Here is a 25,068-nt window from a genome sequence, read left to right as displayed (position 1 = left end):
TCTGATTTGGTGATAATTAGATATGTTAGTACAGAATGCACTGTGCATTTGGATCAGTAAGTTGCAAATACTGTTGAAATTCCTATTGAAAATACAGTGTTTGTAAACAGTTTCAAATACTGATTCAAAACAATGACAGACCTTGTCTACTTTGCCATCTTTGCTATTTTGTGACTCCCAGGATTAAAATTCACTGCCATTTTTATGTTTTAGACAGCTTCTGAAATAACACATTTAGGGACTTCCAGGCATTCTTTCATAGCATTTGTAACAATTTGGAGGCAGAGGACAGAGAAGATTTGTTATCATTAAATAGAAGTCATAATTTCTAAGATATTTTCATTTACTTCTTCATTAAACATAGTGTTTGATGAATTTCAGTTTCATTTTAATAACAGTAAGACTTACAAGAGCAACCAGGCCACTCTGGAGAATAATGTGGCTTCCAGACACCATCCTCATATGCACAATAGTAGTTTTCACTTGATCCTTCTGAAAAGCTGTAACCCTCTGAACAGTGCAATGTGCAATTAACTCCCACTTCATCTGAGATGCATGTAAAATGACCATTCACAGGCTCAAAGGAGATTTCACAAGGAGAACCTATGAAAAATACAAAAATTTACATAATGATCAAATTGCTGAAGTAAGCAAGCACAGAGGAAAACAGCACTGATAGGATTTCCAAAAGTACTTATTATCAACCTGATCTTGCCTCTGTTGAAGTCTGTGGAAGTATTATTTGTTAATTCCGTAAAGGCAGGTTACTTCCATCAGGCTACTGCTGAATTATTCTCAAACATTGCCACTGGAATTTGAAATCCAGAAATGTGAAGACTTAAAAAAATTTATTCCTAATACATATGAGAAATTAAAAAAACCTCAGAAATGCATACCCCAAACCCTGCTGTACATCTTCTGCAAAGGTGCATGGCTCAAGCAAGTACTTATAAAAAAAATACAAAACGTTAACCTAAATTTTTAATGAATTTTCACACAATGAATCCTAGTAAACTATAATACATTCTGAATTCTGAAAGTATTATCCATTCCGCACTACTGCAACAACACATGACTTGTCAGAATCACCTTAGGAGGAACTGACTGCAAAACCTCACTTACGATTTATTTTACAGGCCAATTGTGAAGGAGATTATGAATGTTTGAAAACGTAGTTATAAACACCCAGTCACTAAAGTCTGAGGTGATGTAGAACTTGAAATAATGATAAACATTGGCTTGCTCCTGCTAACATTTACAGTAAATGAGAAGTCAGCACATCCATTTGTAACTTATCTTTTCTAAAAGCTATGACCAAAATTCCAGTCTGCATGATTTTAAATTATCTCTTTGCTAGCATTTTTTTACACAGATGTCTAAGAAAGACATAATCACTAGAGCTCAGGGATGAAATAGAATTTTCATACTTAATACCTTATCTGCCAAATTACTGTTCAGCCTTTAAAGAAGAAAGTAAAGTGTGGGGAAAAGGTGTCTCTCCAATAAACACAATGCATCAGTATATCTATAGGTACAGACAGCTTCTAAAAAATCTGAAGAGTGTTCTGCTGTTACAGTCTTTGTAGGGCATTACAGAAATATTCCCATAGTTTTCCTTTTTAACTACAGATTTGAAGCAAGACTTCAGTAACACCTATTAATTCATTTCTCATGGCATCTGTTGGTGAGAAAAAAAATATGGATCTGTTACTGTAAATTTTACTGTGTAACGAATCATAATTTCAGTGCTTTTACACCTAATTTGAATTTATAGGACCAAATTCACTGCTGTGCTGCTTCAGTCTTAGATGATTTATTCATTGGTACTAACAAATATTGTCTGCCTTCAAGTTACTCCAATATAAAATGGGAATAACTAAAAGTGGAGACTAAGTGAAAAAGTGGAGTAGCATTGCATCCTTTATGACATGATACGCCATACACTATTGACCAGAAAATTAAGACAACAAACCTTTGATGACAATGTGGATCTCGCATGTCCTGTTATTGCCAGAGGGATCCATGGCTGTGTATTGAACTGTTGTCTCTCCTTTGGGAAAGAGATCTCCAGGTGCATGACTCCTAGTGACAGTCAGTGGAGCACCTAGAAGAGTTAAAAGACAACCTAAAACATCAATAAGTAAAAGAGGGTTGCTCATACCCAACCTTGACAAATGAAGAAGGAAATGGCATATCTTCCAAATCATGTGTTCTTAAAAATAAATAGGTAAAAATCCCCTCAAAAAGTCCTAAACTCCAAGGGATCAAGGGTGAATGGGTTGGAGTTCCCTAGCTTTCCACTGTTGCATGCATGTTTTGGGGTGTACCATCTTACCTGAATTGTCTGAAAATTGAGGTTCTTCCCATGTCGCTGGGTACTCATTCTCTACTGCTTGCATGGGGGGAGGAGATCTGCACCTGTCAATTACAGGAGGTTCTGCATCTGCAGAATTTGAAGGGATGGCATGACATTATGTTACTGAACTGTCACCACACTCAAATGAAATCTGTGGTCAGCAAAAGTCAAGGAAACAGCAGTTTTAAGTTCACATCAGAAGATACAACAAAATTAGGTGCACTCTTAAGATGCTGCAACTGGTAGATGCTAAGGGAATGGACAAGAATAATTCTTCCACTGAACTCATGGTTTCTGCATTCTGTGTGCTTTCTACAGAGTAAACTTTGTTTAATGGGACTACTGAATAATGCAACTGACTGACAGAAATACTTGAACAATGATTTGCATCAGCAGTGTGTGGGAACCTTGGAAATTTCTTGGAGTTTTTCAAGATAAAAACCCAAACATATCTGAGATGAAGGCAGTAAGTGACAACACAATAAAGCATTTAATCTACCAACGTGAGGAGAAATCTTAACATTCAGAATGAACAACAGAACAAAACACAACCCAAACTGAACATCTGAGAGCAACGACTGCGTACTAGGCAAACTGTGACCCAAGACCAGGAAAGCATTTACAGAGATGGTATTACTCCTGGGCTTGTACTGACACACACAAAGGTCACAGTGACTCACAGTCTCTTTCTGCACGGAATTAGAAGGTTTCAACCACGACAGACTCTTCCCCAGATTTTTACCAGCACTTACCAATAACCTTGACATTGAACGTACAGCTTGCCTCATTGCCCGACTTATCAGTCGCTGTGTAAGTAATGGCAACTTCGCCAATTGGGAGAAGAAACGGTGGTATGAAAGCTGGGGTAACGTGAACTGAGACCTTTTATAGGAAAACACTTGTTACTTAAAAAACAAAGCTGGTTACTGATCATGACACTCATGTTTCAAGAAATGGGCACAAAACAGTATCCTTCAATGTCAAACCTACTCAGTGCAAGTGGCCTCTTCAAGTAATGAGGGCAGACTTCACAACAGAGTGCTCTGCTCCCCTTCTCTCAAGACTGCCTTCTTTATACCAATGGGGATTTACTCAGTCAAGATTTGGACCTTGACCTGCTACAGCTTACAGCACTGCACGTTAAGAAAGCTCAAAGACTGACTGTTGTTTGTCTCATTGAACTGATCACACACTACACCGGCTCAGAACCTGCTCTGTCTGCAGTTCAGCTCTCCAGATGCAAGTGCAGCAGACTTGGGAGATAAGTGGAGCAGACAGTTGTGAGCTGTAAGTACTTACATATCCAGATTTAATCTATGTATGTTTATAAGTCAATCGCCCACAAATACTTCAAAACATTCTGGCACGGCAAGGGAACACTAGATTTGGAGTAAATCACATTTGCATGCTGTCTGCGGTTCTTTCATATGGGTTGAAACTGTCTGAAGGAACTTCTTTTTAGAAGAGCTGGTTTCATGTGAACAAAGCAGTTTACCTGACAACTGTGGCTTTAACAAACCAGCTACAACTAAGAGCTAAGGCACTTGATTTCTACAGTCAATGAATGACCCTGTGTCAGCAGAGCTACAGTACCTGACCAAGGCTATGCTACAGCAAAAAAAGTGTGAATTTAAACCTCTTTTACTGGGATACCTCACAGTTTCCAAGTGCAAAACCTCCTGTGTTTGCAACAAATTACAAGCACACACAGAGTCACTGTTCCTCTGCTGACTCATGATAAAGCTGTTGCTGTAACTTGATCATGTCTGAGCCTGTGTAGGGAATGCTAGTCTTTATGAAACAGCTCTGGAGCAATTTTCCTTGTAACTCCACTTCCAGACTGCTGAAACCCATAGTAATCAAAGGCCCATGTCTGATCTTTGCATTGGATAGGAAAATGAGATTTTCCTTTCTCACTTGAGAAGCTGAAATGAGTTTTTACTTATCACAGTGTGTTCTTGCTAGTCTTTTAGATTAATGAACTGGTTTATTTCCTTCTGAGAACAATTTATTAAACTTCTTCACATTCTAAGAGTTCATTTTTAAAGCAGCTGTCTCCATCTTGTAAACAAGGGCACATTCTTTCTTTTGACCACATAACTTAACCATATGAGATTTTATGCATTTAAACACCATACAGAATGTCCTGTGACTGCATAATGCTAACCAAGACAGAAAAAGCTGAATTCTCAAGATATAAAGTTTTCAGCAGATTTCTCTTCTATTCCTGCTTATCAGAAGAAGGAAATTCTAGCAGATCATAAAATTAATATGAAATAGCTAGCTACAGAAAGACTGCCGCCAGTCAAGTGTATAGATTTTAACTTGCCTCATCTCCAGAGTTATCCTCAGCTGTTGGTACCTGCCAGCTGATATTAGCAGAGTTATGATGGTCCAGAGTCTCAGTCTCAATATTTTCTGGACAGTGGATCTGAGGAGCTTCAATATCTGATCCAGAAAAAGACAAACTAGTTTTAAGTGTGGGATTATAGAAATAAAACCTCTATAATGGTTAGACTGCAGTTTTTTTATAACCACTGTTTTTTATGCTGCCTGGAATACAAATGCACATATTTTTGCAAACTTCCTCTCTCTGCCCCTTTTCCGTTCTTGCCTACAGGCTCACACATAAACAGTGAATTCTCCTGGGCAAAGGACTATTTTTTGCTGCATTTTTGTACATCACTGAGCACAATAAGACTCTGGTTTCTACATGCAACCACAAAACAAGGGATAAATAAGACAGAATGAATTTGTTTCTCTTGTTATTTATCCCTTCATTACACACATCCTTCATTAAGAAGGAATGGCTTCTCTGTTCTTTCACTGCCCACACACATGACACATACAGATGAAAACACTTGTTTCTGATTATCAGTGATGTAGAAAAAAAAAAGTATTTGTGACATGATATATATACTATGAAAAGACAGTAGTGACTCTTAAGTTCCCTGGAGCATGGTATGGAACCAATCTGAAGGAAACAATGGCAAGATTCCTGGCAGCAGCTGCTGGAGAAGTTCTTTAATAAACTACTGCTACAAGATATTATGGCAGGGGGGTTGGAACTAGATGATCTTTAAGGTCCCTTCAAATCCAAACCATTCTATGATTTTATGATTATGTAGGACAAATGGAGTCTTCTTGTGACATATATGACAATGTTGCAAGGTTTCAAAGGATTGGTGGTACAATATGGGTAACACCACCACCAAAATTTAAGCCTCAAGTTTGTACGACAAACTTACAATACTTCATTCCCCTGGCACAAGGCCTCCCAAAACATCTGTGGTCAGGTTGTTTTATTGCTGTAGTGTTGTTTGATAAATGTTCTCTAGACTCATGAGACAAGGAGGCATTCAGCTCTGAACTCATCTATGCCCAGGAGGCCTTAAAACAACTCAGAACTGATATCAGTTATATTTTTGTTACTAAATAGTTCCAGTAAAGACATAACTCAGGCAATGAAACCTCTGTAATTAAGAGTGCAAAGCAATAAATACAAGTGATTTTGCCTTCCTCTGAACTCATTCTGATGAAAATTGTATTAGAACGCACTTTGTAAAATAACCACCAGTTATGGTTCACACTCATCTGACCACAACCTTCAGGCTGGGGCAAATTCCATTTAAAAGTGAAATTCTGTAAAATGACTAATAAATAAGTCAGAAAGAAAATGGCTGTTTTGAACTGGCCAAATATGCTGGCAGCAAAAGGGAGACAATAACAAGAATGAAAGCAAGCGGAATGCAACTGTTCATTTTAACTAGAGAAGAATAATCTTCAGAGTTTCTTGGTGCCTCTTATTTTAGGGGTTTATGCACTGGTAATATCTAAAAGCTTGAACACAAGCCATGCTGCTTTATCTTGATCCAAACACTTCAGCTTGTAGCCTTGTGCTGGGATCCCATCAAATATTAAAATCTGTGATTTGGCACAGGTTTACACATAAGATTCAGAAAAACAATGTGGTACATCACAGAGTGGGAAATAATATGTTTAAAGAGAGGGATAAAATCTTACTGGTCATTTCAGAGAAACAAGTTCCCACCTCAGTTTCTTTAGTGACCTGGCACAATGACTGCCATAACTGTACTGTTCTTTCACCCAGTGGCCAGTGAGGGCCCCAGTTTGGGGTGGAAGCATTAGCTCTAGCAGCACAATAGTTCATGAAGAGGCAAGTAACATACTCCCAGACAAACTGCACTTTTGCTTATATCCTCCTATAATCCAAAGCCAAACTCCTTACAATTCAGTGTACGTGTAAGGGAATAAATAACCTAATAGTACTAGAAGAGGTGGGTGAACATGGCAGAACCATACTTAAATGCACATAACCATCTTCTGCCCGTCTTTATATTCTGTGTGCTTATGTCAGCCAGTTTTGGCCTTAAGACTTGTGCACTGTTGTTTGGGGCATGTCAACAGCTATAGTCAGTTCAAAGACAACTGAAATGAATCATCCCTCTATAGTCTGTCTACCAGCCAGAATTTACACAGTGTTTACAGATTTGTTCTGACTAAAGGGCTTACATAAAACTGTGCTAAACCAGTATTACCATCGTTTTACCAGCAGTGTGAGTTCCACTTTGACTATCTTTAAGCCAAGAGCTTTCACTTCTACTCTGAAATTTCAAATTTACCTGCACATCAGGCCTTTTAGCAGGCAGCTTCCCTAGAACAGACTTATGAGATGGAGAGACAGTTGATGATGTGCACTGTAAGATGGCACTCAAGCAACCTCTGAATTCCACTTTTTTGTTTTACGAACTACAAGTAGGTCTGACAGCCAAGCTATAATGGTATAGGCAACACTTCTTACAGGCTGTTTAAATCATGCTTTCTGCAGTTCAGATCTGTCCTCCTTCACTCAGTTATTTGCTGTGTGCTTCCCTTCAACCCTGCACACACATGTACACAGAAATGATTTTGTGCTGGTCTCTACCTTTACACAGAGCCTCCTGGATGTTTGCACTCCATCTCCCAAATGAAATGCACCTTAGTTCTTCTCTAGCTCCAGACAAGATGAATCCTTGAGGACAGCTCAGCTGGCACACAGTCCCAGGAACGGCAGGCTCCAGCCCACATCTGGGAGGGAGAACTGTTACACCTACTGGTTTCTGGAAGACGGGGCAACGCATTTCTACGAGAGACCAGTAAGACGTCTTTTAACTGACATACACGAAGTATACTTTCAGAAAAATCTGCAAATAAAGTTATATGTCAACTCAGAGGAAACACAAAATATACAAACTTTTTAATGAGTCTGCATGTGCTATGAGTGCATCATCAAAAGAGTAAGACCTGGTTAAGCTTTGTACTCCAATGCTGACTGAAGTGAACAGCACCCAGGATATCACGTCTTCTATTTTCTTGCTCATACTTTTCTCTGGGACAGAAGGATGGCATTTTTCATGTGGTTCCACTGTATCTTATTTCTCTCCATTTTTGGGTGGTTTTTCTTTTTTTTTTTTTTCTCCTTTATAACTTCACTTTTCATGGTTGCTTTGTAGCCGCATTCCCTTGCCTTCTATGGAAACCAGACCTTCATAGGAGGAGAGAGGTGATAGTCCTGTATCTATTGACTTCTACAGCTTTTGCACTGTCTCTTGAAGTAAGAATGAGTGAAGAAAAAGGACATCCTGCCATAAGCTCACTGTAGGTTAGGGACATGGCATATGATTTTGCCTACCATATTCCAAACTGAATGAAACTGGACTTGGGCTTGACTATGTTCAAATGCAGATGCAAAGATTCAGGGCCACTGTAAGTGGCAGCTGACCTCTGTAAAGTCAGGAATGGCTGATGGTTGCTTACAGGCTTAAAATGGAAGATTTGAACAATTTTATTAAGAGAATTCACTACAAACTGTGAAGACCATTTGCAAAGTGTGAACTTTCAAAGACCACAATATATGTGAACAAGTTCAAATGTCACAAAAGCTTTGTTTCATTTTTGAGCTGTTGCTTTTAGCATGTGAGCAAAGAATGTTATTTTTACTTCAAACATGGAGGCATTAAACAGGGCAAAAAGGGATATCCCATGAATGCAGTTCATAGACCTTCAGCAGTATTTCTTACAACAGATAATAGACAAACACACAAGAAAAATACATCATTATTTCTAGCCAATGAGAAGACTTGTATCTCTTTAGCTAGTCAAATGAAGAAATCAGACAGGTCTTTACACAAAGGGAACAAAAAGAACAACCTAGTTAGAGAAGAGAAAGCTCTGTTCATCTCTTAGCAATGTTTTAATGACACGAAAGTGATTTGTATACAGAACATGTAATATCTTTTTCCTTTCATCCCCCAAAATATGGAGTAAGTAACTTAAAACTGGTTCTTCTGCATGAAATAAAATTTGAAGAGTCTAAACATTCTAAGTATTTCCTGCCTTTTAAACTATCAATACTGAAATTGTGTTTAAAGTCCAAGCAATTAATAACTGCACTTCATTTAAACAGGATGCAAAGATCACAAATGTTCACACATTTGTTCGCTTCAGGCAGACACTTGGCTATGCAATGTAAAACAGCTCCAGCAGAAAAAAAACCCAACCCCCCAACTTTTGGTTGCTCTCCACAGGATGGTAATTGACTAATAGCAGAAATATCAGAAATTGGAAAAGCAGTGTTTAAAAAGGCAAGGTAAAAGCATTGAAATGTATACTGGTCATGGAACAAGTAGAATAAAGGCTGTGAAAGGTGTAAGCATGTAAAGCAGAGAGCTCTTCAGGAATCAGTAACAGCCCTCCTGGTTGAGACACCTCCAACTACACTAGCAAAACCCTAGTAGAAACATTAGACAAACATTCAAGATAATCTTTGATATAGCTAGCCTGAGGGAATATCTTCTAAGTGGGACAGGTTTTTACCAGAAAGAAAACCCCTTTGGATAGTGTTGTTTAGCTCTTTTAACTGTGCTCAATTCCAGAATTTGATCAAGCTGACCCAGGAAGTCTGGACTTCATGAGGAGCACAGTGATCTCCATGTAAGTCACATGGATAAAGAATTAATAAAGAAAGAGGAAAAAAAAGTAGTTCTAAGGAAAGACAAGAATCTGCTTTCATCTGCAACTGCCTGTGATGATCTACAACATCGTGTTATAATTCTCAACATCAAGAGGGCCTTCAATATTGTAAAAAATGAAAAGATTACCAAACAAATCATGCTTCTTTCCTTCAATCCCTTTGCAAACACAATGTTTCAGTGAAAGGACTGGCCAGCTGCACTCAGACGTATGGCGTATTAATTCTTTCAGCACTAGATGGCATCAACACCCTGGATGCCATCTGTATTTTTACCTTTCTTCACCGATCCCTGAACAAAGCAAGAACAGTCTTGCAAAATTAATTGATTTTAGCGTGCTGGATATTAGTCTTTTGCCAATGGGGTAGCAAACACAAGAACATGACTGTGGAGTTTTGGCGGGTTCCCCCCCCCCCCCCCCCCCCGCAAATTCGACAAATAACAAAGCATCCCTTTTCAGCACATGTTTTGTTTGTAAGCAATCTGTTACATATGTAACCTGCTCAAAAGTAACTCTGCTAACAGCATCTCTCATGAAAAGAAAAAAAATGTAAAAATTTGTAATAGCCAAACTTGCATTAACTTCTAGTCTCTTGGAAAAAGATGCATATGACAACAGAACTCACAGAAGAGACTGACAACAGAACTCTAAGAAGTGACTGTAAACATTCCAAGCTATGTTATGATACACTGTCAGTTATATGAGTACAGATGGTTTTAGTAGTCTTAATGCGCTTACTTTTAGCATTCAGAAAAAGAGCAAGGAGAGTATCCTGAGTTTCATTCAAGAAATCTGTTTAAAGGTAAGATACTGCATCCAATTCCACTTCATTTTTGTAACAGAAGGGTAGTAAATTAATAAATATTCAATTACAAATGTCTAAATACAGCAGAATTTCTCGTATCTGTCATGTAGCACATGATAAATAATCTGAGCGGAACAGACTAAAAATAAATGGAGAATACCTCCACGATAATGATGAATATTCAGAAAAAGAGTACAAAGGGTAGTTTTTGAGGACACAGTTTTAGTCTTCTGATTTGCATCCTTCCCTGAATAAAATTCTGCAGCACATCTATATTAAACAAGACTCCCAGCAAGCCTGTTCTAAACACCAGCCACAAGAAGAAGCATCAGAGACATTTTCCAGCTAACACTCTTCCCTCTCTGACAATGAAAGGTAACTTTTATACTAGATTTTCAGACTCGGCAAAAATAAGCTATTGCCATGGGTAATCCAGGAATGGAGGCAATATTCCATGGTGTGAAGAAATCTTCTGATACACAGTAGAGCTGGATTTTAATAATCAAAATGCTAAGCTAGGAAGGATGAATTCAACTGATGAATACAGTTAATCTTCCAATTATAATCTTCCAACAGGATTTCAGAGTCCCTTCCTTTTGAAGTTAATTGAAGTTTTTCCACTGACTTCAAGAGAAGAAAGATTAGGATCTCTTAACAAACTCTCTTGGTAAATTAATACTTTTGGATTATTTTCATCATTTAAGAGAAAATATCTACCATTAGAAATTTATTCTTGTCTCACACAAAGTCCACATTTTCAAGCCTGCAGTAGAACAGTAAAACATAGCCATAGGTTCAAGTTGAGTCACTGTACTGGCATCACATTTACTTGGCCCAGGTGACATATACTTCACCCTGACTTTAGTCAGTACTGCATTGGCTTCCAAATTGCTGGACTTCAAGCTTGTGCTATTTCTTTGCTCTGTACCCTTGGAATTATTTCAACTGTACTTTTTCCTCTTACCTTTCTAAGTTAATTTAATACTTGTCAATAGTTCTAAGTGGGTACTTCTGAAATCTACAATCCTTCATTTCTGGAACAGCAATATATGCTTACCTACCCCTGCACAGGTGGTGTGACCTCTGAATCCTGATTTAGAGGTGCTTGGTCCCTAACTTGCCTAAACTTATTTCCTGCTGGCAGTTCAGCAAAAGGGACAACTACCACATCTCTGCTTGGCACTCACAGTGCCTGGCTAACATACCTTAGTCCTTGTTTGGAGGTCAACTTTAGCTTTAAGATGGTAACTGAAACTCCTGCTTGTTCACATTTAATTCACACTATAGACGGACAACTTGCATGTTTCCTACAATGCATTGTGTGACAGTGTCGTAACACTCACCAGATGCAACAACCTTTTAGTTATCAGCTGTTTGTGCTTGATTTCAATGACAATATGTCCCCTTTCTCCATTTACAAATTTCTTTGCCCCTCCCCAACTTCTAAGACCTATATAAAACATCCACAGAAAAATTCTCATCCTGGTCTCAGCTTTACCAAAGGGAGAGTTTCTCACTCATGACGGCATGTCAAAATAGGTGGCACTGACACGAACAGACAAGAGTGTGATCAGATACCTACCCACACACTTTGGCTCCTTTGAATCCCACTGTGAGGTTCCCTGGCAGGTGAGTTTGGTGTTTCCTTCTATTTCATAGCCCTCATTGCAGGTCACAAAGCATACTGTATTATAGGAGATATCAGCTGTTGAACAATTAATGTGTCCATTTTCAGGAGCCTGAAGTTTGGGACATGTTCGAACTGCAAAGGGAAAAAAACCCACCAGTTAACTCTGCAGTACTGTGGAGTTGCACTAGTTTTCCCAGGTTTTCAGGGGTGAGACAGGTACTGGGTTGTACACCAGTTACAGAAGTTTGTACAGATCTAGGGAACAGGGCTGGAACAGGGCTGATTTTTTTTCAAAAGCTGATGCCTTCCTCTTCCTGAAGCAGTCTTATATACACACGCTTCCAAACTCACATAAGTCCAGGCTAGCAAACTAATTGTGCTCAGAAATGCTCCTAGCCATGGAAGGCATCTGGCACACAATGTGTGACCTGTGCTAGTAATGTCTATCAGCCTTTAAAATGGGATAGGTACAGGCAAATGGAATCTTGTGGAAAAGTGTTTGTCTCTGGAAGTTTCTAATCCCCCAGCCACGCCTGAGACTTCTTTGGGGGATTTCCAGCTGGTAGCCTGATATGGACTAAGTGCACAGGGAAGAAGCTAAAAGTTTATTAACAGGGCAGATGACAGTGTCCCAGTGCTCAAGAACATTTTCAGGTGCTCTGGAGTGTATTGATGTAGACACAGACACACGTGAGCCTCCACAAATCAGAATGGCAGCATTCATCATGGTAGGAGGGAGAGAGAGAGAGAGGAAGAAGGACTACAAGGTATTGATATAGACAACAGGACCACAGGAGATGAAAAGGAATAAATTAGGCTGTCGCTGAGACAAAAAACACCCTTCAAGTGTTGGGCTTCCCATGGAGACAGTCCTGGCTGCTGCTCAGCACAGAGGTCTTTCTCCTGATATGTCTCACAAACGCTGCAAGCAGTGTGATGCCAAGGAGAATGCAGTCCTCTGCAGGACAGGTGTGCAGAAAGGGAAGTGGGGCACAGACAGTGATCCTCAAGATGGTCTTATGGTTTTGTTACTGAATCCTGAAGCTGCAATTTAACAAAAAGCTATACTGTAATTAAGACTGTACCAAAACAGCTGAAGAAACCAAAACAGAAGAAAAAAGTAGTAGCACTGGTATGGCCTGGATTTGTGTTCTTTGTTTCAGTCATAACCTCAAGGTTTCTATTACGATCTCTCTCCTTTGCACTGCCTCCATCTCTCCTTTTCAGCCAGTATGGTTTCGCATTTGTCCCCTTGTTCACCTCTGGACAAGACTCTCAGCTACACAGACACTGCCTGGCCTTTGGGTCCCTTCAACAGCTAAGCTGTACCCACCTACTGTCTGGCCATGACTATGAGATGATAATACAAGTATGACAACTGGCTGATAGCAAGCCCAAATGTGTAGATGCCTGCTGGGGTCCTAGTGCACCTTTTTCTTCAATAATTTGTGCCTCTCTTCAATAACCAGCTACTGATTTTCTAAAACCAGTGGAAAACTCGTATGGTTGAAAACCCTGCCCTCAGCTGAAGCTGGTAGATACTGCTCAGTATACGCAATAGTTATTAGGGGGAGAAAAAACACACAATGGCAAACAGCGTAACCGCTCAAATGCATAATGAAGAAGACTGCAGCTCCCTAAACTCTGTTCTCCCAGGATTATTTTTCACAGTTTCTGTTGACCTTGCTGGCAGCAGGGCAAGCTTTGCTGACAGGTAGCTTCAGAGATCTGGATGACTTCTCCACTGTGGTTTGGGATGCCAGATTTACCAACTAACCCATCCTTGCTGCTGCCAGGTAGGGGGCAAACCACAAGCTCCTCTCCAAATGCATTTGGAAGTAAGTCAGCTTGGCAGCTTTCTCTACACATACTAGCAGTTATTTACTCTGCATGCTGATGAGACAGGACACAACTGTAAGTGGACACACAGACTGAACTGATCCCTATACACCCTCAAACTAATAAATGGGTAGATACCCTGAGTGCTCCCTCCTCAAATGAAAGCCAGCTGTATAAATGCCAATAACCACACACCCCTCTAAGCTACAAAATCCCCACACGTTAAGTAATGTCTTTTTTGAAAACAGGTATAGTGGCACTTGAATGGAAAAAAGTCTGTAGCAAAACCTAACCTATGTGTATTGGATAGGAAAGAAAGAAAAAAGCCATTCAGATGCACCTCATATATCTTTGCATTATCACTGTCTCACATTTACTCTCTGAAAGTATTATTCCTCTTGTGCTTGCATATACACAAGCATCCTCTAGGAAGTGCACTTGAAACTTCCGTCTTGCACGAGGCATTCTGAGCATCAGAGCAGCTTCCTAATATGCTGTATCTTAACTGTAGTAGAATGAGCAAGAAAAACATTTTTACAGCTGAATCACACATGCTTTATACAGAAGAGAATAGGCTTTCTCTTTTATGGTTTCTATGGAAGCCTTTAAATACGCAATCTGTGGTAAAAGGAAGCAAATCCTACCAAACTATGGCATTATTGAGGAAGGCTGAATGAATTAAGAGCACTGAGTAGGCTCTCAGAAATGTTAATGTGCTTACAGAGAAGGCACTTCCTTCCACTACCTTGTAAGTCTAGCCATCTCTTCTGGAAGGTCCAGAATATGCATAATTGTAGTGCTCCTGCCTCCTCAGTGTTCAAACACTCAGTGTCTCAGTATGGCTCTGGAAGGAACCTGTAACTGAGCCCATGTCATTCTGGTTATGGTTCCATGTATTAAACACAAAACCATCCCCTTGTGAATAAGGTATTTTCCATGATGAAGTATTTCCATAAAGCCAGTGAAAACAATGGTATATTCTGCTTGCTCTGCGTTTTCTCCTAGAAACATAAAATCATTCAGGTTGGAAAAGCCTTTGAGATCATTATGTCCAGCCATTAACCTAACACTGCCAAATCCACCACTAATCCATGTCCCTAAGCACTGCATCTACACATTTTTTGAACACCTCCAGGGATGGTGATACCACCACCTCCCTGTGCAGCCTGTTCCAATGCTTGACCACTCCTTTGTTGAAGAAGTATTTTCTAATATCCAATCTAAACCTCCTCTGGTGTAAGACGTCTTAATAAATATTTCTGGATTAAATCCATGCTTTGTAGTTGTTTTTTTTATAGGGTCACTGTTAATTGCATGACACGACTGCATTAATCACTTTCCAATACACAAAGCAGATTCCAGCTAGCAGAACAACTGAGGAGTGTTTAATGTCAAAATCCAAAGCAGTGCAAAGGGATTTTCCTTCACTCTCCCCAATTTATTTGATAAAATACTCCTGGGATTAACAAGAAAGCTATAAACTGTGGCTTTGATCTCGCTCCCTGTCATAGTCTGAGTGAATTGAGATGAGCAGATCCAGCAAATGTAAAGGTAGGATTTTTTAATATTTTTTTTTAACTGGAAGTCTTCAGTATGATGAAGAATGGCAGAAGAAAAGCAAAAACTTATCCTTTCAGTGCTTCAAAGGATATTAACTCATTATCAAGACAGACTTTTCTCTTCCCCAAACTTCCAGACAAATTCCCTGTTAAAGGAAGAACGTGCACCAACACCCAATAGGTGAATATTTTTAAGTGCTCCAGAAAGTTCTCCAAGTACTAGAATCTTCCACTTCTCTATAGAAAGCGAGGATGAAGGATCCTTTCTTTGTGGCTGACTGCAGCTTTCCCCAGATTTTTTGCACTGGAGACTCCTGTCAGACAAGATTTGACAGGCAGGTGCTCTTCCCCAGTATCCCAGTTTACCTAAACTAGCATGCATCTTCAGTCTATGTTTTGACCCCTGGAATGTCAACAGCTTGAAGTCTAGCTTCTCAACACCCACAAGGTACTGGCCAGCCATTTATTTCCTACTGAAAGCTTCTTCCTGCCTTCTGTTACTGGAAGTTATAAAAGTTTTCCAGGATTATCTGAAGGAAAGTCCTGCAATGTAAGCACAAGTGAACTGCTATATAAGAATGTCCTGAGCAATGGATCTTTATCTCAGATGCCTCCTTTCAGAAACATGACTTGCTATTTCTTTAAGGGCTTCAGTGTTTGCTGTAGTGGCACATAGTGCTAATGCCTCCAGAGATCTATCCTGACTCTTTTCCCTGAACTCAAACAAACTTCTTGTTCATTAGCTTCCAGTGCAGTTTACCAATGTCAAGTGCATTCAACTCAAGTTAAACATGTTGAATTACAACCTGTAGCTGCCAAGGAGGTGAGGGCTGCTACCTGTTTTTTTAGGCCCTCCTTGGAAGACATATCCGATAGAACTACATGGGGATGCTGCTCCCCTTCTAAATCATCAAGAACCCAACCTCAGGCAGAGACAAGTGATAACAAAAGTGTATTCCTATGTGCTTGTAAAAGCTTGAGAAATAATGTTTTTCAGGATGGTCTTTCCCCTGTCTCCTCCCTTTCACACCTGTTTATTTCTTTTCCAGCTGACATTCTTTTACAGTGAACTTCTAGGATACTACCAGTTGTTCCCTAGTGAAACTCCACTCAATTCTTCTGAAGACTGCGCTCAAGGCCCAAATCCCAAAGAAGGAATCGGAAGAAAGCAAGATGGAATTCTTCCATTGCTACTGCCTCCCAACTCCAATGCCCATCTGTGCCAGGAGACTGGTGGATACTCTAAAACATCCATGTGGCAAGGTCTTGTTATATATTTGACTGCTTGGTAGGTTCACTGGATTTACATAATGTAGATACAAAATTCATAGAAATTAGGTGGAGAGAGGTTTAAAGAAGGAGAACGTAAAGAGAATGAAGATTCATTTGCAAAAAACCTGTCTGCCTAGTAAATACCACTCTGCATTTTCTATTGTAGATGTCTGCCTTCCATTTTAGGAAGGAGGGAAACAGTGATTGGAGTGAGAGTTTACCTTTGGAACTTTCTTTCACCCAGGAGTTAACAGGATCAGATCTGCATGCCCAACTATGTAGTGAGCAGAGAAAACCACTGTTAAGAACAAACTAATCCAATAGAAAAAGACTTTTCAAACACCCAGCACCCATACCTCTGCAAGTAGCCTCTGATCCAGACCATTGGCCATTTGGCTGACAAAGCCGGATGCTGGTTCCCACAAGATCAAATCCTGCTTTGCAACGGATCCCACAGGCAGCATTAAAGTAATTGTTGCAGACATTCTGGACAAAGTAACCATTTTCAGGGGGCTTCAGTTCAGGGCAGTGAACAACTAAATAATTAAACAACCACAACAGAGTTATGATGCTAGCTGGAGTGCAATAGGCTGCTGAAGGAAAACAGTTTTTTTCATTTTCAACTCATCTTGCATCTTGGTACTTTTGTTGTTTTGGAATGACACAGAAAACTTGCACGCAATTTGACATGTACTTTGCAGAGCAAACACAAATAAAAACATTGTCCCAGTACTGCATTGTGCGTTCCCGGGCTATTCCGTTCCTAGATGGAAACGCTTACCTTCACAGGTTTGTCCTACAGCATGATAACCCTCCCGGCATGTACAATCCTCAATAGAGGTACTTCCTGGTGGAGAACTGTGATTCTCATCAGGACATGAGATGCAAGTGCTGATTCCACCTGGTGAACCCTCAGGTTTGTATGTTCCTGGTGGGCAAGCTGTTGAGCAAAAGAAAACATGACAGAAAGGAGTTCAGGATAGACAACTTTCGCAGGTAGCATAATTTTTCAGGTGTGTTGTTTTACTACTTTTTTTACCTAATATGTCCAGTGTTACTTAGGGCAGGAGCTTTCTCTGCTTGAAGTGCTGTAGAATGCTTAGAGGGTTGAATAAAGCCCACCAAAGTTGGTGGAGGTCCCTCCAGTGACTGTCTTGGAGACTCAATGTTAAGTCCATGATTAATCTTCTTGAAAAGAAGCCCAGTCCCAGAACACACACCAGATTTTCATTAATAAAAGCTGTGCTGACCTCATGAAGAGATTTTTGATTTAGAGGTGTAAAAAAATCCTTGCCATTTAAAACTTCACTGACATTTAATGCATTCAAATTCTAGTAACAAGCTAACAGCTAGCAAAAAACCCTGCCCTTGATTTATACATCATGATTATACATGATCTACACACTACGTTTGCTAAAATATATGAAACCACAAACAATGAAGCAATTAATCAAAGCAACTGCTCCTTGAAGATTTTGCACTCATTTATATCCCATTTAATATTTTTAACTCTGTTAACGCACAAGCCCTAAAGAGATTCAGGAGATGTCTTCAGAGACAGGGAAAATGCATAGAGAAAAGGCCCTCTCACCTGAGAACTTCAGATTGGTTGGATAAGTCTGAGTCTTATCTCTCTCTGCCTTGAATTCTATTCTTCAGGAAACCACCATAATCATTTATTTCACAAGGATGATGTAAGAAACAGGGGAGTGACTAATCAACAGGTGCTGATAAAGTGAAGTATTGCTTGATCAGGTTACCACTTGAAACAGAACTGAAAGACAGCTGGGTTGAAAAAAGTACCTCCTGATGTAAGGAAAGTTCAGGAAATATTTTGAGAAGGTTATGCAATATTAACACTGAAATCCAGCCAAAAAAGCTCTCATTTCATTAATTTCACTGTCTATGCATTTTCCTAATGGCCACACTTTCTCTTGCAGACTGCAAGTCAGCCTCTTATTTCCTCCCCTCAGTACAGTCACTTGGTACCATCTGGTGTAGCTCTGGGTGGTATAAAGAACTGACCAACTGTAAACACTCTCAAGTGCCTTCCTCCTTACATAGTCAGATGTGATTGGCTTCTGGAGAAAATCTCTCCTGTTGAGGCATATTTCCTGGAGTTCAGAGATCCTGGCAGTATCAGTCTTTTCTTTGGTAGATATTGGGCCAGCTCTGTTTGTTCTGTGACTGCTAAGATACTCTAACTCTTGTCTTAATAATGGAAACAACTTCCTGCTTTCTAGACAACTGGAAAAAAAAAATCCAACCAAAAAACGATACCAAAAGAAATCTTATCCTCCTTTTTCTCACCTGTCATGGGAGAATTGACTTTCATAAGCCAAATTTTATGAATTAAACCTTAAAAAAAAAAATCAACCCATATGAACAGTTAGTACTTCTTTCCCGAAGGAGCAGATTCTTTTAAAAGGCTTCCAGAGATGTTATTTTTGTTTCATTTTCAGAAAAATTTGCAGTTTTATTTTGAAGAAAGCAACCGAGTGGCTAGCAGTTAAAAGGTGATTTTGTGTGCTGTAAATTGGTTTCACAAATCTTTTTTTTAAAAGATTTCATGTTTAAAAAGACAGTGAAAATGCCTAAGCTAGGCAGTAAAAGATATAAGTACAAATCAAAGCATTTCAGGAAGGAAAAAGGGCTGAAAAATCCAAACAGAATTAGAGCTGGGAATTTTTCATTTTTGTTCTGAGACTTTTGGAAAAGCATCTGCAAAAAGATTCCTTTCCTATAGCTCATCTGCTTTTCCCACCCAAGACATTCCTTTTGGACTGCTACTGCTTCTTTGTTCTCTTCTGTGCAGAAATCCCCGCATTGGACATTAGATCTCTCCAAAACACTCTCTCATGCTTCAGATGATCACCTCCAAACTGTCTAAATATCAGAGGTATTTCTGTGAAATTTCTTTAAATACTTCCCTGTGGCACTTTGTGGAAGTCTCTGTGCATGCTTGCTAAAAACTAATTCTATCTAGCACAAAGTGATGAAGTACATACAGGGACCTACTGTATGACAAAGTGGCTCTCCATGTGCCAGCTGAAGTCAATCAGTCTCTTCTGTTCTATAAGCGCCGTATAATATGACATCTAAAAGAAGTGTTTAATTAAAAAACCCAACAAAACAACAAAAAAACCCCCGTAAGTTCTCTCTTTCTTGCAACCTCACCTTAGATGAAGAAGCAGCAGCTCTTTTCTGTTTCTGTTTTGAAAACTATGGGATAAAAATAATCACCCTTTCTACGATGTGGGCATTTTTAACAAGAAACCCTGTAATAGGCTTAGGGCTTTGAATCAGTCTGGCTTTGACAAAAATTGTTCATTCTGAAATTACACTTACAATTTCTTCTTTCCAGTGAAGCAACAGGAGGCAAATAATACTGTTAGAATGGTTATGTCTGTTGGGAAAGACAAGTTTCCGCAAATGTCCTGACTCCTCTTGTATGCTTCAAATGCTTCCCACTGCCTTTCCAAAAAGTCGAATTACATCCTATCCTGGCTTTTTATGTAGAATTGTCTCCAAGCCTGACTTCCGGAATTCCTCATTGACCTTACCTGTCCCTTAGATATATTTAGCTACAAAACTCTACGCAACCTACATTCAGAATTTCCACAAGATAACACTTGGTTACAGAACTATTTCTAAGTGTGTGAGATCACACAATCTATCCTGACTGGTTTTAGAACAGAGCATAAGCATGCTGACCTCTGTGCATTTTCATCAGAGCCATATTAGCATGGTTAGCATGGCCACAGCTTAGGTTAAAACCATCCAAAATCACTGATGGAAAAGCAGAGCTTTGGTCATCTGCTGCAGTCTGCACTTGTCTATACCTGACCCAGTCAGAGTGCAGACCCATCCCCTCCTGCTCCAGGAAACACTACAGCATGGCCCAAGTCAACAGACAGCGATGCATTCAGAGGCAAGAAAGAACTTGAGGGGCAAGCACTCTGAAAAGCAAACATGGCCATATCCATGACTGATCATACATGTGTCTCCTTAGGGTGTCTTCAGAAAATCAAGCAGTGCCAAATTTTCATCGCATTCTAGTCACCAGTTTGCACTCACTAACATCCCTTTATACCCACAAAACCTGACTGCAGGGAGAGATCATGTTCTCCAGTGCTAATCTGTAAAAACAATTTAATTTTTTTTCAAGGTTTGCTTCCCCTTGCCAACAATGCAATGGTATAAAAAGGCTCAAAACGCGTACAAATGAACCCCAGTGTAAATAAGCATCAATCCAGCACTGTCAAGAATGACAAAAAAGGCAAGAATCTTAAAATGGGGAAACGGTATCAGCCTTTAAACAGAGAAGACACTTATATGTATATCTGCATGTATGATCTTCTCAACAAAAGATTTAAATACTGCCTGTATTTGAACCGTATTGTTCGCAAGGGGAAGAGCAAGGAAATGCTTATTCTTTAATGTAATTCTCCTCTTGAGACCAGAATAGTGAACACTGAGCTACACCAGAGGATTACCTCTTTGATACAGGAATGAAAGGATATCTGGAAGCAGGATTAGTGTGCTAACTAAAACAAGCACAAGCCCCAAACTCCCCACGCACACAAAGGTGGCTCACATTGAAGCTGTCATCAACAATAACCTGCTCTAATGAAATGGTAGATATTCACCAACATGCAGATTCTGTTGTCCATGTTAATGACAGTACAATAACCCTCTGATCAGAAATGGGAAAGAAATAATACAGGCTTACTTCAGCATGCCTCCTGCACTTTCTTCCTCGGTTATGCTCTCCTAGGATATACAACTAACTGAAAAAATGGAAGAAAATCCAGCGGGTCTCTTCTGGTTTTGAACACTACAGGGCTTGATGACTTCTTAGGCCACCAATGGAATACACTTTCTTAAGCTTTTATCTATCAAAAACAATTAAGTTGTGTGTACAAAAGAAATCACTAGAAAGGAAATATGACACAGGTCTGCTAGAAACAAAGACCCAAAGGGTAGACATAAAAACACTTCAGTCAACACATATGTATTGATAGCATTAACTGTATGTTAAGACAGTGCCTGAAGCTGAACAATAGACATGGGAAATTAGGAGAGTCCACCAAACGTCAAAGGACACTTTCAAATTCAGGTGAAATTCTTCTGCTCTGCCTGCTTACAATAATAACAAATTTCATATTATAATCTTCAAGCAAGAAGAATTTAGTATCGTAAAAGTGACAACATAAAACAAAGGATATTTCAGAGATTCACCAAACACTTAACCTGTATTATCCAGTTTGGCTTTTTTTAGACTGCAAATACTAAAGCCAGTGGCAAAGTTAAGCCACGCGGTGTTGAACCCACTCGACAGCATAAAGACTCTAGTCTGGATTTAAACAGGTAGAGATCATGTGTCAAAGGATTCTACTCAGACACAGGACCATGACTATTCCTCTGAATGTACAAGTACAAATTGTATGTATTTAAAAATGTAAATCTTGTAAAATCCTGGGAGAGCAGGCAAGCTCAGTTTCCTATCCAACTACTCTGGTGTATCTAAGTCACTGAAATGGAACTGTTCTTCACTGATTCCAATGTAAGACAGAGGAGAGTCAAACTCCATGTATTTCAAAGATTAATTTGAGGGATTTTGTGTTTTCTTCAGTGCATAATTTCTCCCGCTAACTACATATACTAAGTAATCCCTGGCATGAGCATTTTTTTCTACACTTGATGCTAATGAAGGATCCGATTAATGGTTTATCTTTTGTGGGATATGGCAGGAATCACATAGAAAATATCCTGCTGTCTCCTGCATCAACCTGAGCTCTATTCATACACTGGTACTGTGATGACCGTAGTCTCTAATTTTCATTTTCCCCCCATATATGTAAAGCCTAAATGAAATGACACCATGATGCAAATTACAAATATATAAATAGACTTTATAACTCAATCCTCAAACTTTATAAATGAGGAAGAAAGCCTAGTCTTCTATTTAATCAAACTGATTTCACGCTACTGTAATTACTTTTATGACACTGATTACACGGATACACATTCAGCCTAAGGAAGTGGTAAACCTGTCCCACAGTCAGAGAGTATACCATGAATATCTGTTCTTATTTTGATTTGCTGGTGTCTACTAAAATGATTTAATCCACAGGTCACAGAATCTCTGAACAACAATTACTGGGTGTTGTATTCAGTTCTTTCCCTATTTCCTCAGTTTTTGTTACTCAACATACTAGGACAGGAGGTTTTTGTTGATGTGGATCTTTTGACCTGGCATATGCGGTCTTGTACTTTAATTCATTCATTGGAAGTTATGTGGAAGATCCACTGTGTGCCTAGAACTACTTCAAACTATAGTCCACAACATCAGGACAACCAAACCCTCAAATTAACTTACATTTATGCCCTTGGAGGAGAACTACAGCCTGAAGATGTGGGCTCTTTCTCCCTCTGCTTTACTTCATCAAAGATTCTTATGCCTTGGCAACAGCAAAAATAACACGAAAATTAGAAAATATGTCACTCTGATCTTCACGTGTGTGAAAAAAGGGCTGTGGTAGGTGTATTTGCCATCAGCTATGCTTTAGATTTGCCACCATGAATGGGCCTTTATATAAAGCTTAGTTATTTGACTAAATAGAAGTAAAAAACTTTCATGAGGAAGGAAGTACAAAGAAGTTACAGTATGTTACCGTATGCTGCATCTTTCTACCCTGGTATCTGTGTCTTTCATTATGACAATACACAATCAGATTTGTCCAAGGGCTGCATGTACCCTCTATAGAATCAGCACTAGGAACAAGGGGCTGTTATGTATTCCCTGTGACAATGGCCTACAAAATAGAATATGCTTTACAAAGATAATGCATGGTGTCAAGGAAGAAATAGAGGTCCCTGTTCCACACCAAGCAGCTAGACTTCCTGACGCTTTTCCACCTGTTGCTGCAGATGAGAAAGACTTCGGGATGTCTTGTAGTACTAGCATGCAGTGCTGCCCACCCCTCCTTCCTGCCTCAAAAAAACATTCTTCTGCTGCTGCACAGTTAATTTGCGAGTGGCCTCTGCAAGGGAAGAACATGAATAACATGGGAAGCATAATGGAAACCATGACTGCACGAAACTCACCAGTCCCTGCCCTGTCCATGTATTTCATAGTGATAACTCTTGGCTATTGCTGTAAATACTTTATTCTGCGAATACCTGCAAAAATACAGGATTCTGTAATTTTCAGGTCTATTCTACTAAACCAAACGATCAACCAGTTGTCGGTTTCTCTCCTGGAATTTAAACAAGCCAGTAAATACTCAGCTTGGGCCAGAAGAAAAACAGTCCACCCTGGCCTCTGGAATGTACCTCACTGGACCTGAACATGAAGATCTTTAAGCATGCTTCTCAAAGACTTTCCACGCTCTGGGTCTATAGTGTAGAGACTGCCTCCAGAAGCTACAGCTCTTGTCACATTTAAATTATCTGGGAAGGTACTTTTTTTAAAAATCTCCTATATTGTAGGTTTGTCAGAACAGGCACTTTGTGCCCATGAAATGCCTTCAGAAAGCTAAGGAGAAAAAAAATCTAAACCTTTGGCAGATGCTGTAATCCACCTTTCTGCAATTTGCAACATGTATGGTGCCATAAAAAAACCATGAGTCAGGAGCATGCTAGGATTACAAAAAATAGGCAAAGATGTGGCTTTAGTTAAATAAATATTTGACATGTAAGACTTGTACAAAGAAAGGAACTGTAAAGGAAAACCTTGAGCTTGCCTTTAAGTTGTGGAAATCAGGGAAGGATTTGCTAAGTCTTTAGTATTTCCTGTTATCCCCAGCATGTGCTCTGCATTAATTTCAAACACTGAACCTGCTCATCCATCTGCTCTTTGTCAGTATTCCTTAAGCACCCTTCTCACAGCAACATGATTAGCAATTTAACAAGCTACATCAAATAGGAACAGAGAAGACATGTATTTTACTCCATGTCTTTATTAGATTTACAAATTTCCTCTCACTGGGGACAGCAGGCTGAAATAAGTCCAAAGTTTAGCTATAGATATGATACATAGGGAAGGGTTCACTCAAATCTTTTTATTGAGTTTTCAGGTATCAAAGTTGTAACATTCTACTACCAAGTAGGCTGCAGCTTTTGGAATGCCACTTTCAGATGATCTAGCTCTAGATCTTTAAGTAATTTGAACAATCACAACAAACTTTCAGCAGCAATAACTTGTTCACAGTAAAAATGAGAAATTTGGATCCTCTCCCATGGGACAGAACTGCAAAGTTGCCTGGAAGGAGATGTAGTCCCTTGGGTGAACATCCTATCTCAGTACCTGAAGCATACCCAGTGTGGGGAACAATCTGCCTGCTGAAGTATATAAGCCCAAAAGATATGACAACTTGTAAAAGTTAGGATGCCAAAAAGGACCTTCTTTCACAGGGAGATCTGGTAGTGAGCCACAACTGTGCTGACCATCTTTGAGTAGGCTTGGGTCCAGCACAGGGGTCTTCAAACTGTTTAACCAGGGGCCGGCGCGGATGCAGTGGCAGGCAGCCATCTGCGGCTGCTTGGTTTCCCCCCCAGCCCCCGGCGGGGG

General features: G+C 39.6%; 1 protein-coding gene across 2 annotated transcripts in view; it reads right to left on the bottom strand.

The window, feature by feature from the left end:
* SVEP1 (sushi, von Willebrand factor type A, EGF and pentraxin domain containing 1) overlaps window positions 1–25,068 on the bottom strand; it is a gene marked incomplete at its 3' end in the record, with an annotated part of 131,103 nt that overhangs the window by 68,787 nt on the left and 37,248 nt on the right. For both annotated transcript variants that reach the window (XM_080371498.1, XM_080371499.1), the window contains exons 4-12: window positions 17,275–17,433; window positions 16,850–17,029; window positions 11,776–11,955; window positions 7,302–7,499; window positions 4,686–4,804; window positions 3,109–3,238; window positions 2,336–2,443; window positions 1,973–2,104; window positions 409–603 (exon numbers count right to left, since the gene is read on the bottom strand). In XM_080371498.1, the coding sequence (XP_080227624.1) occupies window positions 409–603; window positions 1,973–2,104; window positions 2,336–2,443; window positions 3,109–3,238; window positions 4,686–4,804; window positions 7,302–7,499; window positions 11,776–11,955; window positions 16,850–17,029; window positions 17,275–17,433 (1,401 nt within the window). The remainder of the gene's footprint in view (window positions 1–408; window positions 604–1,972; window positions 2,105–2,335; window positions 2,444–3,108; window positions 3,239–4,685; window positions 4,805–7,301; window positions 7,500–11,775; window positions 11,956–16,849; window positions 17,030–17,274; window positions 17,434–25,068) is intronic.

The sequence above is a fragment of the Falco punctatus genome (assembly GCF_963210335.1).
Source record: "Falco punctatus genome assembly, chromosome: Z".
Classification (NCBI taxonomy): domain Eukaryota; kingdom Metazoa; phylum Chordata; class Aves; order Falconiformes; family Falconidae; genus Falco; species Falco punctatus.
Note: the sequence above shows the minus strand (reverse complement) of the source record. Positions and strands in the feature narration are given on the sequence as shown.